At 41.8% G+C, this 17,124-nt stretch overlaps 1 protein-coding gene across 2 annotated transcripts; it reads left to right on the forward strand.

Moving 5' to 3' along the window:
- Window positions 1-2,396: 2,396 nt before the first annotated feature.
- LOC104937448 (protein shisa-like-2B) lies at window positions 2,397-15,409 on the forward strand. Of its 2 annotated transcripts, none has more exons than XM_010753673.3 (3): window positions 2,397-2,723; window positions 7,119-7,255; window positions 13,101-15,409. In XM_010753673.3, exons 1-3 carry the CDS (start codon window positions 2,500-2,502, stop codon window positions 13,286-13,288), a joined length of 549 nt encoding a protein of 182 aa, XP_010751975.1. In that variant the 5' UTR covers window positions 2,397-2,499; the 3' UTR covers window positions 13,289-15,409. The 2 variants fall into 2 exon arrangements, with proteins under 2 accessions (XP_010751975.1, XP_019123895.1); XM_019268350.2 differs by lacking the exon at window positions 2,397-2,723 and adding an exon at window positions 2,730-2,861.
- The last annotated feature ends 1,715 nt before the right edge of the window (window positions 15,410-17,124 follow it).

Raw genomic sequence — 17,124 nt, forward strand, 5'->3', positions numbered from 1 at the left:
TGTGATCAGATCTGCCAAGGGGTGGAAGGACAGTGGAGTTGTATGCTTCCTTAACATTAGCACACATTAAGTCCAAGGTTTTATTGTTTCTGGTGGGGCAGGTCACAAACTGTTGAAAGGTTGGGAGTGTAGCAGAGAGAGTGGTGTGGTTGAAGTCACAGAAACTCTTTTGGCAGATAGTATCGACGCATGTTCACAGCTAACAGTTCAATGAATTGTGTGAAACACATCACACTGCACTCACGATATTCCCGCTGAGTCCTCATCAGCACTCCCAGCTTGTCCATCTTATTAGCCAGGGACCTCACATTCCCCATCACAACCGTAGGAAGAAACGGCTTAAATTTCCTCCTCTTAGCTCTTCTGCGTCTCCTCTTCACCTCGTTGGGGATCTGTGGTCTTTCTCTGGGCAGCAGCGCAGGTTTGGAGAGCACTAGCAGCTGGTCGTGAAGGCAAACAATGCGACTACTGCCGCCGTCATGGTTACCCAGCACAACAAAAGTTGTAAGTGCCAGGGAAAACAGGAAAGTGCCAGAGTCATACAATATCCACATCACAAGAGCTGTACAAAAAAAGTGCCCAAAAACGCAACGAAACAGAAAATAATGACAAAAAACACAAAACTCACGGGAGCTGCTGTAACAAGCTGCCACTAGAGCGGCGCTATGGCAACCTATGATTTTCGTGGTGGACAGATGATCTAGAACATGGCAACGTGGTTTTCATACAGTCTTTATGTTACCTCCTTCAATGAATATCAATCAGGGCAATTCAGTATGTTGTTCCCCGTTGGTGGAACGTGCTACCAGTTCCAGATCTGGGCCATCCTTCTCTACTTTTAAAAAACCTGAAGACTCTTCAGAGAGTACCTCCTCTTCTAGCACTACCAACAACTGGACATGCTAAATCTATCCCCTCTAGTGCTGTACATGTCCTTGTACCTCGTCACCTAAATCACCGGTCCCCCAACCTTTTCTGCGCCACGTATGTAAGACAATGTAAGACAATATTTTCACAGACCGGCCTTCAAGGTGTGGAGGGTAAATACGACAAAATAAAATGACGCGACCAGCATAAAAACAAATATAAAGTGCATAAAAATGCAATTTACCATTACGCTGAATTAGTGGGAGCCCTGAGCTTCTTTCTCTGCAACGAACCGGTCCCATCTAGGAGTAATAGGAGACCAGTCTATTCCGTAATTTAGTTTTGGTCGCTGAAGAAGCTTTCCAAAGACGTTTGTTTTTTACTCTTTTTTGCTAAGGTTTGAGGGCTTATCTGGGTTAACGTATCACGTGACTGAGACAAGCGTCTTGACCCGGCTTAACCTGTGTCAAGAGGCACAGACGGATGTAATTGGGAAAGAATCCGGTCATTTTTCAAAATAAAATATCTATGCATATATATATTTTTCTGTGTGGCCTGGTACTAAATGACCCACGGACCGGTGGTAGGGGACCGCTGACCTAAATGACTAAATAAACTATACAAAGCCTGTCCACTGTCACTGTGTGTACTTGGCATAAACAGAATTGGCTTTAGCAAACTAAGTTTGTAATCCATGTATCCATTCACAAAGCTGGTGGTTTGTGACATTTCTCCATACATTACTTCTTTTATTGGTTGCCCTTTGAAAAGGTTAGATTCAGCAGAGGTCAAAATTGAAATAATCTGACCTTTGAGCAAGCAGTGAGCACCGCTGAGGATTCCGCTTCAACTTGTGGATGTCACCATCGGCGCTGAAAATCTGTACTCCAGTCTTGTCCAGGTCTTTCCGGAGCGGTTGTAGCTCAGGAGGTAAAGTAGAGGCTTGATCGTTGCTGGGGAGAAGGATGTCTGAGCTTCCCACTAAACCTGCTGCTACCACAACCTGACTCCAGATAAGCGAAAGAAAATAGATGGATGTTTAAAAATGCTGTTTTTTGTTATTTACCTGCATACAGAATGTTATTGTCACAACACAATTAAAAGACTCAATGAAAATGTGAACTTCAGCTTCATGTGATTTTTAAGTGCTCTAATTAGTAAAGTTAATGACTTGGCCTAATTTGGTCTGACAGTGTGACTCTGTACTTACACTGTGAATTAAAAATAATAATATAAGTAAATAGATGCCACACACTGCTTCTCTAAATGATAAATTGCAGGTGTATTGAATGTGAGATGAGCAAAATAATGAAACATGGCTGTGTTTTCATCACACTGCACCATCCTAATCAAATCACCTTCAATATTTTATAATTTGTAACTATATATATATATATTTTTTTGATTTCACCTCCATTTATCAATTATGCTTTGTTGCATAATTGATAAGAGAGAGAGAGGTAGACAGAGAGAGAGAGAGAGAGAGAGAGAGAGAGAGAGAGCTGGGTGGTGGTGCGGTGAGTCTCAGTCGTGCGGCTCTGGATCCACGCACACTTTGTCGACGATGTGAAGTCGCAGCAGCGGAGGAGATGGACGCCGTGAGCCCGTCCTTTTGTGTCCGCGACGCTGTCCATGTGTGGACGACTGTCCATGTACGGACGGTTTGCGTTTGACATGAGCTCGGACTGTGAAAGTTACTACAGCAAAGAAAACGTGTTCGTGGAGAGCTTCACGTGTCCGAAAGCGGACAGTGACACCACGGCACTTTTCTGCTGCGGGTTCAGTGACTTGAAGTACTGTTGTGATGACCCCAACAGCTTTTTCCCCTACAAGTATGGATACATGTGGTGGTTAAGGTAAGGATGCTGGACTGTCTCTCAGCAGGATGCGCGTCAGGGGTGGATCTGTGAACTTGTGCAGCGTCCGGAGCGCGCGGTGCGCATCACCAGGCTTTTTCCAAGAATTTTGTAGAAGGGGTTCCACATGCTGCTTATGTGAGTCTTTCTGGCGTTAATCCCTGAGGGAAAACTTCTCTGAAGTGCTACATCAGTGCCTCACCCACAGTAGACAACCTGTTGATGATGTCAAAGCCTGTCACTGTCCTGTCTGACGCTAATTGGTTGTAATAAATTGCACACAGACTAATTAGGTTGACTTTTGATTTGGAAAACACCAATAGCTTTTATATATTCAGATTCATCTTGAATCTCAGAGTTCAAGGGGAAAATTCAATGCCTCTCTTTTATGTCGTGTTTGAACAGTGAACATGTCAGGTGATCAGTTATGAAATAACTCATCAGTGCACCTTTAATTCACCTTTGAGTGTCACCACGTCTGTAAGCAACATTATCTTTCTCATTCTGTAAATGACAAGGAAGTAGGGATGCACTGATCCAGATCTGGCAACAGGTTTTGTTTTATTTGTTATGGACATTGTTTTCAGTAGATCCACTGAATAATGTTCAGTCTGCACCACACACAAAATTGCATTCAGCTTCATTGTGTAAGGGGTGGAAATACTTTACGGGTATAGCAAAGCCTGGGAAAAAATAATGATTTGGATATTAGGTAAGTGAGGTAATATCTCATCATGGAAATAGAATGAACTTAATCTTTCTTTCATCATTTATATTTGAAATAAAAATCACAGTATTGAATGTGAAGAACATTTGTAATGCTCAGTGAATAATTGCATTTTTAGTGAAACCTTTCTATGCAAGGACGTCTTTATTCATAATGAGCTTTTAATCAATTATGCATCTACTGCATGTTATGAAATGGTCCCTGTAGGAGGTCCACACATTAGCACTGAACCGTGGACAGTATATGTTTGGCCATTATGCATCATTATGTGTCATTATGTGTTTTTTAAGTTTTTTTGAATGAATGCAGAACACATCAGATTTAAAACACGCTGTAACAATCTTACATGTTTCATCCAACTGAATTTTCTTTTTATCACAGTGTTGTGGTTTTACTTCAGGTACACTCCATTTCTCTATATTTTGTTCCAGTGGACAGTAAACTGACTAATGGGTCATACCAAATATGATTGTGAGAATAGGCGTGGGATGCAGAGTTAATACAGCAACATTTCCATAAAAGCTCCTGTTGTGCCATATCTGTTATGTTTTGATTGACAGAGCTGAACAAATGTATAGATTATTCAGAGTCACCAGAATTATATGACATGTTCTTTACAGAGGGATATGATAAATGTACCTCACAGAATAGTGTGTTGCAAATTTGCTGTGACAGTCTGTTAAGATGTGAATATAAATATGAATGTTTTTCCCATGCAAAGACAAGAAGATGTTGAAAAAAGGATGTTTTTTCAGACTGGGGATGTATCATGACAGGGTCATAAACAAAAGTATTAGACAATTTAAACATTTGATCTGATGATTGTGGTAGATGAAAAGTCAGAGGATTACCAAAGTTATGACAACCAATCCAGAAGGAAATGCCAACATCTGTAGGAACCTATCCAATATTCTTAACCACAAATGTCAACATTATAGATGTGCTAGAGAAAAAGTCAGGGGATGACTAAAGTCAGTAGGGTTTATCCTACGAAAAAACATGCATCAAACTGGTACATCCAGCACATGCAAAAAGTTTTTCATCACAGAAAGGCCCCAGCTGAGGGTCGAACCAGGAACCTTCTACTGCCCACAAAAAGTGTGTTAAATTAAAGATACAGAAGATACAAGGCAATTTGACATGTGTTTAGATTGCAGTCTTTTTGTAGACATGTCTAATAAGGGGCCTCACAGAAGGTTCCTGGTTCAAACCTCAGCTGGAACCTTTTCTGTGTGGGGTTTGCCATAGATAAGCAGTTACAGAAAATGGATTGATGGATGTCTAATAAGTATTTTGTGCACTTGCCTGAACCTGGATAAAGTAAAGTTGATCGGCCAGCCGTCATGCTCCATCAGTCTTCTCCTGTCCTGTGGATCAGTGAACACTGTCTTTACATGTATACATGTTTCAGATAGCTTTAGGTGTTGTCAGTAAGTAACCACCCTGCTGTGGCTCATAGTAGAGCAGGTCAACTAGTAGTCAAAGGATTGTTGGCTCCCCATGTCCAGTTGAATCATCAAGAGTGGTTTGGATAGAAAGTGCTACATCTGCCCTAATGTGCAGTTGGTAGCCTCTGTCATCAGTGTGTGAATGTGACAAGTGAGCCAGAAAAGTTATCCAGATCCATCCAGAATTGTCATTATAGATATTATCAGTGTCATTTTGACAAGTTGTGATTATGCTGTGATTAGTGAGAATTTTTATTAAGATATCTAGGCGGCAACGTCACGCTGACTCATGGTTAAAACAAGTCAACATGTAATGACAGATATTTTGAGTTAACTTAGAGTTATGACCAGGCAGCAGCATAACAGATGACTAAACAATATCTGACCTAGCTAATGGCTGGACATACACTAGCATTATTTAGCTACACAGTAAGTATTCATGTGTGTGTCTTAAAAAAAATCAAAAACCTTGATTATTGTTTCTTATTTGTCATGATTGAAATGTCTGTATTTTTTCCTGATAACAAACACAATAGCCTTTCAGCATTTTTCTGTTTCTCCCCTTATATGAAAGTCAGATTGTTTATCCCTCTAGGGAGTGCTGCCATGTTGCAGACATTCTAACTCACGGTTGTCTAAGGCTGTGACAGTTTGGATTCCTTCTCATTTTTCTTAATGCAACAATTCCCTGCTGTCTCCGGTGCAATCAACGCCACAACAGTTAGATGTTGTTAGCACGTTCTTGTTTGCGTCAACTGTAGTCATCAATAATATTCACAGCTAAATTTCATGCATGTATTATCACCTGAAAATAAGATTTCAGGTATTTTTTTTGTTTTTTTTGAAAATGATATCTACAGTGGGAGCAGGTCCTCTTTCATGGAACCGGCCATGTTGACACACTGTGTTTCTACAGTAGCCCCGAACAGACAAACTAAATACTGACTCTAGGCATGGTCTTTCATGTGTTGTTTCTCCTTTACACTAAGAAGGTGGGGGCGATTGCAGATTGCAATGCAGCGATTACACTACTAGATGCAACTAAATTCTACACACTGGACCCAAACAGGAATGTAAAAATGACAAGCTGTGGTTTAATGAGGAGTTACATGCTATTAGTAATTTTCAGCTATGTTTAATGACTTCCTGTTGTGTTGAATGTCAAAATACAGAGAAAATATATATACGTTAAAAAATTCAAAAGGCAGTCCTGAAAATAACTACACACTGAGGTGAAGAGGTCATGAGTTGTTGCGAGGTAATGAGTGTTGATGTTGAGAAGGTTTTTTTAAGATAATTCCACATGTTTGGAGCAAAACATCTAAAGACAGAAGTTCAGAATAAACCTGTGGGACTTGAAGCATAAGACAGTTATAAAGCAAGTCCAGCTTTGATGTTATGGAGGGTGCTGAATGTATAATGAGGGATTCATGGAGGAAAAGATCCAAGTGTTTATGTGTACACCTCTGTGCCAGAGAAGATCCAATAACTTTATACAGTGAGTGAAATGTGAGTGTCATCTGTGGTAAATGTGAGGGCAGAATGATAATCTGAGTGTCAGGGTTTGGTCTGTAGATTATCGTCATGTAGAGGAGGTGAGTTATTGTCCATTATGTCAAGAAGTTTATGGAGCATCCTTCTTTCTACAACCAGCTCCAGAGCAATCCCTTAGCACAGAGCCAGCCTTCTCAATCACTTTGTTCTAGTGTCTGGCTCTGACGCTGCTGCCCCAGCAGACAGCTGCAAAGAAGATTGCACTTGCAACAACGACTGGTCAAACATCTGCAACATCCTGCTGCACACATTAAAGGACCTGAGCTTCCTCAAGAAGTAGAGTCTGCTCTGACCCTACCTGTAAACCTGCTTCAGTGTTGCGTCTGCAGTCCAGTCTGAAGTGCAAGTGCACACCCAAATGCCTGTAGTCCTCCACCATCTCCACCTCTTCACACTGGATGGAAATTGTGCTCAGAATTATATCAGCAAAGACGATTTAGAGCAATGTTCTTGTTAATTAAACCAACAATACGCAAATCAGCATAAATCATAAACTGGTGAGCCAAATAATTACTGATGAAAATAATATCCAAGATGACAATTTAGGATTCCTCATAACAGAAACGTGGTTTTGAATCAGTGCAGTTTGCTACATGTTCATACATGTACTGTGTGTTGTTTCCTCGTGTACTGGTCACGAGGTGCTGTCTGTTCTCTGTTTTACAGTCTTGGAGCTCTCGTGGGTCTGTCTGTAGCAGCTGTGGTTCTCCTCGCCTTCATCATCACTCTCTGCGTCCTCTGTTATCTGTTCATCACCACCAAACCCAGAGGTCTGGACAACGGGCTACCGCTTCGAGCACCAGGTACTGACTCCAAATCTGTTTCTGCACAGGGCATTCGGCTACCACAACGATAAAACACACTGAATTACCTGTACTTAGGAGCAACCTGCTGACATTTATCAACTGATCAGTAACTGTTTTGAACCAAAGAAACGACCAGACTTTCCTCTGTGAGCTTGTTGTTTTCTAATTTAAGAGCAGGTCTAGACTCTGCTAGGCTTTAATGGAAATATGACTCAGGCCCAGAGAAGAAGCTAAGTTAGTAACATGTATTGATGGGACATGAGTGTGTACAGATGGAGAGAGGGGGGGGGGCAAGACCCATTGACATTTGAAGTCCCCTGACAGTCTAGTTCTATGGCAGCATAACTAAGAGATGACCTGAGCCAGCCCTAACTATAAGCTCTATCAAAAAGGAAAGTCTTAAGTCTTCTCTTAAAGGTGTTGTCTGTCCCCCAAACCCAGCATTCTGAGAGCGCAGTGTTCCAGAGGGTTAGTAAGGTAGTAAGATTTGAAAGCATGCAGAGTTGTATGCATGAGCATAAAACTATATTTGATGTTTTCATGTTCAAAAACTGCTCTCACCATTTTTCCATTTTTCTCCAGCTGTGATATAAGACAACAAAAAAGCCACATCCACATCTGTGTGTTTACCTGCTTCACAGTCACACAGGGAGATAATGGACATGAATGTGTGGAAGGCTTTGAAGATGAAGGTTTTGCATTTAAATTCTGTTAAACCCTCACCGGCAAATTCAAAGGACAAATTCTTTTACATCTTTTGATTGTTTGACTGTAGATGAGAGGGTATTATCATCAACATGTAACATCACTGACAGACCCTGGATCATCTGAACTGTTAATAATGGAAAGCTATAATTTGCACTATTCCACACAGCACTGCTGTGACCTCCAAACCTGTTGTAAGGTCATGCAAAGACACTGAAAATCAATGTTCCTTGTATCCATGTGCCTTGTTTGTAATGTCTGAATATACACTATATCTACAGTCCAGTACTTATTGGCATAAAACAGCCACATTTAACCCCCACACACTTGTGTTTTCACAAGTGTCGCCTAATTAGAGCTCTCCACAGGACTGTCTTGGTGTGTACAGCTCAACACCTGTTCACTCCCCTGTTACAGCTGTTAATGTTATGAAAATTTTTACGAAGAACCTTTGAATAAGGAGGACTGGATTTAGAGTATCAAAGTTTAAGTTGAATTTAATATTCTTGTACAAGAAGGAGCATTTAACAGTGCAACACACAAGAGGGTTACAGAGAAAAAGGCTCACTGTGGAGCTCTGTCAGGTGGTCTCAGACATCTTCCCACTAACAATTTCCTTTTTTGGTTTTCCCCTTAGTAATGAGCATTATGTTTCTTGTCCAAAATGACACTTGTCCTTGAACATTTTTTAATTACCTTTCCCTGGAAGCTTCAACAAACACATGCTAGATAAGGGAAGTACACGAGATATGCAAAAGACAAAACACACACACTCCCTCTAAGAGTTAAAACATCTGCACCCCAGTACAATCCTAATTTTTATAACAGTTAAAGCTAGACATCTTACACTATTAGGCTACTATCACACATATGTTAAAAACAAAACACTTCTCGTTCACTTCCATTCTTTGGGGAATAAAATCTTAACTTGAAAAGCAAAAAGAGACATGACAAAGAGCTGGTATAATACAGATTCACATCTATGCTTTAAGTGGAGTTCAACACTGGTGAAATTTGACCAATAGGAAGTATGTGCATTTAGTTGACACCCAAACAGATGACAGACCAGAAAACAGATCTCCCTTTGTGACACATTCACATTTACATTCAGTCATTTACACACGTTTGACACTTTTATCCAAAGCAACTTAAAAAAAAGGGAAGCAATCATGATACAATGTGACAAGGACATGTTAGTGCATCAATAAGTACTGTGACAGTCCTAGAGGGGGATAGATTCAGCATGTCCAGTTGTAGGTAGTGCAAGAAGAGGAGGTACTCTCTGAAGAGCTGGGTCTTCAGGAGGTTTTTAAAGGTAGAGAGGGATGCCCCTGATCTGTTAGGAACTGGTAGGACGTTCCACCAACAGGGAATAGGCATATGTTATTGAAATACTGAGGGGTATTTAAGTACGTAAACTGGAGACTACTTAGTAGGCAAGAAATAGTAATTTGAATTTGCACTGCATGGATTTGCACTACATACGTGGATTTCGGTAACGTGACATAAAACTTGGCTCAGGTCCTCCCACCTTCAACCTGAGCAGAAACACTCTGAGACGTTAGCTCCCAAAAACTGATGCAGTTGGCATAGCAGCCATGGCAGGCAGTCAGTGTACAGTATGAATGTGTATGAATGAGATATGTAGTGTAAAAGCGGCCAGAAAACTAGAAATGGTAAAAAGGGCTGTACATATAGGGTCTTACACAATATATCTCATTCATACACTGTTGTCATGCAAGGTGCCAAAAAGAGGAGCTAACCATTAACACATTGATGGGGCAGCTTTCGGGAGCAATTTGGGGCTCAGTATCTTGTCGAAGGACACTGGAGGAGCCGGAGAACAATTTAGAATCAGAATCAGATTTATTGCCAAGTAGGTTTTTACTCAAATGAATTTGTCTTGGTGTAATTGGTGCATAACAAAGATTAAAGTCTGTGTAGAGTCAAAATAAATGTTTTGAGTTTGTCAGACTAAAGAAGGAAGTCTTTGTAGCTCATTTCAGTAATGTATCGTCCTAAGTCTTTTCACATGTTTTCAGCAACTATTTTCCAACATATTTGTGTTTTGAAAGAAAACATGGAATTGCCTTTACACAGTTTTTTAAGTAAAGGTTTAAGGAAGAAAAATCAAATCAGGTATTAAAAAATATATATTAATATAAAATATGTTTTAAAATGAAAAGAGCTGTACAGTTGTGAAGCTATTTACCAGTTGATATATTGTAGAATATTTGGAATGTGCAGGTATTTAACAGAACAAGGGAGCTGAACCCTAATCATCTCATTAGTGGACGACCAACTCTTTGTCAGGCCGGGACTCAAATGAGGACTCAGATGCAGAGTAAGGCAGACAGTTGTTTTATTCAGGACGAAAACAAATCCTCGACTGAGTGAGGCTATGAAAAGGGCCTAAACTAAAGGAAACAAAAATCACTCCTAGGAGGAAAAAACACTGAACTACTCTAAATAACAAGATCAAAATCACTCTCAACGAGGAACAATAAAGCTAAGACTAATCGTATTAAAGATTAACGAAATCAAAATCACTCATAAGGAGGAAAAACAAAAAGGCTATGAAACATTAACTAAAGGCGCTCAAAACGAGGCTGAAAACACACAAGGCTAGATACAAAGAAACAAAAAGGCTAGACTAAGAAGTACAACAGAAAATCACTCATGCGAGGAGAAAACAAAAGAACACTAGAGCTATGACGCTGTGACTATGGGCTATGGAACAAGGCTTTGGTGTACGCTATGAAGGACGAAACACTTTGGCACAAGACAAAGGGAGACGCAGACAATATATACACAAGGTAATGGGGAACAGGTGGAAACAATCAGGGCGGGGAAGACAATCAGACCGGTGACACATGAGGAAGGGCAAGTGACCTGAAACGAGAGGAGAGTTAACTTTCAAAATAAAACAGGAAATGACAAGACATAACAAAAACCCAGCTTGACCTCACCGCGGTGTGACAGTACCCCCCCCTCTAGGGCCGACTCCTGACGGCCCAGGCTGGTCAGGGTGGTCCCTGTGGAAGTCTGTGATGAGGGTAGAGTCTAGGATATGACGAGACGGGACCCACTGCCTCTCCTCAGGACCATATCCTACCCAGTCCACCAGATACTGTTTACCTCGGCCCCGGTTGCGAACTGCCAGTAACCGCTTGACCTTGTATACCGGACCGCCGTCTATCACTTCTGGGGGCGGCGGAGGGGCGGCGGCTGGGACCATCGGACTCTCCTTGGCGGGCTTGATCCGGCTTACGTGGAAGGTCGGGTGAACACGGAGGGATCGGGGCAGGCGAAGGCGAACTGCTGCAGGGCCGATGAGCTTGGTGATCGGAAACGGACCCACGAACCGCGGTGCCAGCTTCTTGGAAGGCACTTTAAGGTGGAGATCCTTGGCGGAAAGCCACACTCTCTGTCCTGGCTGGTAAGCTGGGGCGGGTCGCCTCTTGCGGTCTGCAGTCTTCTTGACCCGGTCCCCTTGGCGAATTAAAACCTGCTTGGCGGCTGCCCAGATGCGGTGGCAGCGGCGAACCATGGCATGGGCGGAGGGCACAGACACCTCCCGCTCGTTGTCTGCGAATACAGGAGGCTGGTAACCAAATACACATTTGAACGGTGAAATACCTGTGGCCGAGGTGGGCAGTAGGTTGTGGGCATACTCGACCCAGACCAGGTGTTTGCTCCATGTCGAGGGATTCTGAGAGACCAGACACCGGAGGCCGGTTTCCAGTTGTTGATTGAGGCGTTCGGTCTGGCCGTTGGCCTCCGGGTGATAACCCGAGGTCAGGCTGGTCTTGGCTCCGATGAGTCGACAGAACTCCCTCCAGAACCTGGAGATGAACTGGGGGCCCCGGTCTGACACAATGTCTTTGGGAAATCCGTGAACTCTGAAAACATTGATCATCATGATCTCCGCCGTTTCTTTGGCGGAGGGCAGTTTAGGCAAAGCAATGAATCTAGCCATCTTGGAGAACCTGTCCACCACTGTGAGGACAGTGGTGTTGCCTTGAGAGACCGGGAGCCCCGTGACGAAGTCCATCGAGATGTCGGACCACGGTCTGGAGGGGATGGGAAGTGGCTGCAGGAGACCCATGCGTGACCCGGAGGACGTCTTGTTCCGGGCGCAGACCGAACATGCCTCTACGTACTCCCGGACCTCCGGCTCCATGGAGGGCCACCAGAACCTCCGGGAGATGGCGAACATCGTTCTTCTGACTCCCGGATGGCAGGAAAGCAGCGAGGTGTGGGCCCAGTGGATCACCTGTGGGCGCATATCAACCGGGACAAACAAACGATTCTCTGGACACCCACTAGGTGACGGAGCCTCACCATTAGCCTGCTTAACCTCATTTTCTATTTGCCAGGTCAGCGCTCCAACCACACATGAAAGTGGGAGGATCGTTTCTGGATCCTTGGCAACAGGCTCAGGGTCGAAGAGACGAGATAGTGCGTCTGGCTTGACGTTTCGGGACCCTGGCCTGTATGAGAGAGAAAAGGAGAATCGGTTAAAAAATAGCGCCCACCTGGCCTGGCGAGAATTGAGTCTTTTAGCTGTCTTGATGTACTCTAGGTTTTTGTGATCTGTCCAGACAATGAATGGATGGTCCGCCCCCTCGAGCCAGTGTCTCCACTCCTCCAAAGCTAGCTTGACCGCCAGCAACTCCCGGTTACCAACGTCGTAGTTCCGCTCCGCCTTGGATAGTCGCCGTGACAGGAAAGCACAAGGGTGCATCTTACCATCCTGCTCTGACCGCTGTGAAAGGATGGCTATGGAACAAGGCTTTGGTGTACGCTATGAAGGACGAAACACTTTGGCACAAGACAAAGGGAGACGCAGACAATATATACACAAGGTAATGGGGAACAGGTGGAAACAATCAGGGCGGGGAAGACAATCAGACCGGTGACACATGAGGAAGGGCAAGTGACCTGAAACGAGAGGAGAGTTAACTTTCAAAATAAAACAGGAAATGACAAGACATAACAAAAACCCAGCTTGACCTCACCGCGGTGTGACACTCTTCTTTCTGAGCCATAGCCGCCACATACATACCGTACAGTCCATTTACTATTTACCATAACTGATGCCTTGAGTTGCTTAAATTAATTTTCTCTCTTCTAGGATCTACATCAAGTCCACAAGGACCTGGGCCGAGTCATACCGGTGCCCCTGCTGGCCCTCAAGGCCTCAGGAAACACTTCCTGAGGGGCAAGCTGGACTGTGACAACCAACCCCCGGACCCTGACCGCCTTTTCCAACGTTGTTTCATGGCCACTGTGACATCTATCAACGTGGAGGGTCCTGCATAGACTGCTGTACCATTTGACTTTTCTACAGGTGATGCAAATGTCATGTCAGTTGTTTTATATTTATAAGTTTAGTATGGGGAGAAATTATTTGTTGCCATAATGTTTGTGTAATCTGTCTGCTGGACAGAATCAAAGTGCTTTTGCTGATAATCAGCATCCAGAACAAAACAATGTTTTTCCCCATAATTTTTACTGTACAAAACAACACAACTATGATGTGTGAGTCTGTTGACGATTAACTGTTTTTATGGTGGTAAATTAGAAAGAGACTTTGGAAATTAATGTTTGCATGAATGCTTTAAAATCACAGGCATGAAATATATATCATTTAAAATACGTGGTTTTATTTGGCCCAAAAGAGATGAGATGAGCCATTATAAATATATATTAGAGCTTATTCCTAAGTCCAGAGGTCCAGCTGTCGGCCTTTTAAAAAAGCAAGAAAAATATTACAAATGTTGTGTTCAAAATTAGATCCACGGAGAAATAACCTCAAAACATCCACTGATTTATGATTAACTAGACTAGTCCAGAAGAGACAGTTTTTTTATGTTTCTGTCAAAATCACTCTATGTACGATCCTGAGTTCACCCACATACTGTGTGTTTGATTTATTTGTGCCTAATTGTGTGTTTAGGCAGCTGGCTATAAACTCTGCTTTTACATCAGGACATTTTTTTTTAATTTTGATTGAAGCAGTATTACAAGATTTTTCCCACACTGATCCAACAGACATCTGTTGACTCAGAAGTCATAGATTATTTTAGATTTGACGTGAGACCTCAACATTTGTTCAAAGTGGGAGCATGGGGTTTTTAACATGGTTGTTCACCAGGCATAGAAAAAACATTACCAGCACTAACCCCACTGGATGTTCACTGGATGCAGCTGCATCACATCTCCATCTTAAACATCCACTGGAGGTGTTTCAGAAGTGGAGCATCATCAGGCAGCTTTACTCCAACAGCAGCATTTATAACACAGAAGACTATGGCATGACTCCAGCTATGTGGATCAGTTCACCACTTCGGTCCAGACTGAAATATCTGAACATGTATGATGGATTCTGATGAAAATGATTTTGTAAAGACATTCATGGTTCCCAGAGGATGGATCCTGACAACTGTAATATCTTCTGACTTTTCCTCCAGCGTTTGAAGTTCACATTTATGTTTTTGGAGTGAAATGAATTGCTCTGACATACATGTTGTCATCAGGATGAACTGTGATCACTTTGTTATAACTGCTTAGATTTTCATCAAGCATCATTGTCAGGTAAAAATGTAAATAATTGTTTGGTCTATGGCCTTAGCTGTACTTTGTGCTTAATGCCGATTAGCAAATGTTAGCTTGACAAACATGGCATTAGCTTGTTAGCACTGTCGCTAAACATGTGAGCACACTATTAGCATTTAGCTCAGAGCGTTGCTGTGCTCACAGAAGCTAGCATGGCTTGTAGTCTCGTTTGTGTTTTATGTACATTGAGTTCATGTTTGACCAACATGACACTTTGTGGCTGTTTGTGTTTTTGTGTTTTTTGTGTTTCACTGTATGCAGCACCTCCTGTTCTCTTTGTTTTGTCTGCTGAACAGTGGATACTTTCATAAAGTGACATGAATGAGGAAAAAAAGGCTTTCTATCTTTCTCGTATTTGCATATTGAGAGTCAGATTTATTCAACAGCTACATAGGTGTAAGATGCTGCAACAAAAACAGTGGTGAGAAGAGGTGTGCATGTGCCCAGCAGCCACTGACATGACAATAGGTGGCTTGACAGCTTTTGGCGTGAAAATGCATTCTCATTTGCATATGTAAATTGAGTGAAACCATTGAACAAATCTTCTTTTTGTTTGTGAATGTACAGAACTGTTGTTCTGATTCCGTTCTCAATCAAAATGAGAAAAAATTTTGTCTTGTGCATTCATCACTACTTTGATTTCTTTCTTTTTTTTTAATCATGTTGATGTGACACTGACATAGTCAGCTAAATTGTATCTCTGCCATTCCCACTCTGTGCACTGTACTTTCTCACACTATGTAACTTTGGGCCTGATTATTTCACTGATTTTGGTGAAACTGGATCATATTTCATGGAGAAAATGTTTTATGGTTTTCCCTCTGATGTCCTCTGACTGCTCTGCCTCAAATCTCTGTGATTTACAGAGTTTCCTGATGGACAGTGAAGTAAACTGTAGCTGCTGTTAGCTCAGTTTGTTAGCCCAGACTGTGAGCTCAGAGCACCAGGGGAGTGTTGAAGAAGAGGTTGGAGGTACTGCCATGCCAGAACCGGAGCTGGCTGAGCAGGCAATGTAATCGGGGTTAGGAGTTTCTACAGTCTTGTGTTGTTGCATTTGCTTGATGTAAAGTAATCATAAAAATACACATATATATTTAATCAAATATAATTTCTACGCAATGTTGCTTTAAATGTGAAACTTGTAGAAAGAGTACAGATGATGTATTTCAGCCAGCTGTTAATCTGATGCTCACGTCCTGGAACAGTTTGTTTTTGCTTTGATCCATTTGTGAGTTTAGATACATTTTTGAGACCTCATGAACAAGATATCTGGCAGCTCAAGTGCCTCTTACTGAGAAATATGTATTGTGTGAATGTGTATTTTCCAAAGTTATTAAAGCTATTAACCACACATGCTTGTGTGCGGTCTCTTGCCTTAATGGTGAACTAATCTCCTACCCCTCGAGCAAGGTCTTTAGATTTTCCTCTTACCTCTGATCTTAGCAGCTCAGGTTTATGTGCTTTGATCTGGAGGCTGTCAGCCTGATATGTTTAGCTGCAATAAAGGTTCAAAAGTGTTACTTTAACTCCTAGTAACTGGTGGATGTGCAGGAATGGAGGTGGTATTTCAGCTTGGACTGTTTCATTTTAAAGCTATCATCATGGGGTGGAATAAGTATTTTAATCTTACCATTTGTTGCTTTTTTCATTTTCATTTTTTAATTATAATAATTATTGATAAAATTATAATAGAAAAACATTTATGTAGAGAATAATAGCAGCTAAACTTGAATGACAGAAATGTAAATTAAATATATTTAATTTGCATTATATAATATATAAAAAATATAACTTTAACACACATACGTCTTGTATAGCCATGCTAACAAAGTGTTATTGTGGGTAACAGTTAACGTAATGTGATTCTGCTAGTTAGTGTGGCAGTAAATCTCCATTAAAATGAAACATATGGCTCCCAAAAGAAAATTTAGGACTGGCACTGAAGGGCGAAAGAGAAGAAAACTGTGGCCTGAGCACATGATAAAGGCACGTCTGATGTCGTGTTGTATCGTGTTTTTTTTCTTGCAACATTAAATTTGCGATTTTGAGCGACATGGCAGTAAGAAAGTACTAAATGTATTACAGTATATTTAGATATTTATTTGCTTTGTGGGCTACCTACATAGCCACAATGATTTTAGCCTGACAAGCTGGTTAGAAAGTAATGACTGCTATTGATATCTAATATGAGTAAAACCGAAGCATCATTCATACGTTGGTTTTTTTTTTGTGCTGAGGGAACATCATCAGAGTTTTCAGCGGCATCTACTAAAACAGTCCTGATCACATGGGAAGAACTGGAGCTTCAACTGAAAAAGGGAAGATAATTGAATATCCCTTACAGAAGCATCACAGAAATGAGGGAGTTATTTAATCTTTAGCAGGAAGAAACGAGTCTCAAAGGGGAACTGTTGGCCCTTTGTACAGGCAAAATAATGGACATTTCCTGAAAGAGGTGGACCTTAACCAAGTTTCTCTCGATAATGAGGCCACACGTAAGGTATGTTGAAAGTGGAATGAATCCTCATGCCACCTACTTT

The sequence above is a fragment of the Larimichthys crocea genome, chromosome XVII (genome assembly GCF_000972845.2).
Source record: "Larimichthys crocea isolate SSNF chromosome XVII, L_crocea_2.0, whole genome shotgun sequence".
Lineage (NCBI taxonomy): Eukaryota > Metazoa > Chordata > Actinopteri > Sciaenidae > Larimichthys > Larimichthys crocea.

Bases quoted from the DNA above. Each gene is read 5' to 3' on its own strand.
- LOC104937448 (XM_010753673.3), top strand. From the start codon at position 2,500: ATGTGTGGACGACTGTCCATGTACGGACGGTTTGCGTTTGACATGAGC. The intron at 2,724-7,118 runs GTAAGGATGCTG...TCTGTTTTACAG, and splicing joins GGATACATGTGGTGGTTAAG to TCTTGGAGCTCTCGTGGGTC. The intron at 7,256-13,100 runs GTACTGACTCCA...TCTCTCTTCTAG, and splicing joins GCTACCGCTTCGAGCACCAG to GATCTACATCAAGTCCACAA.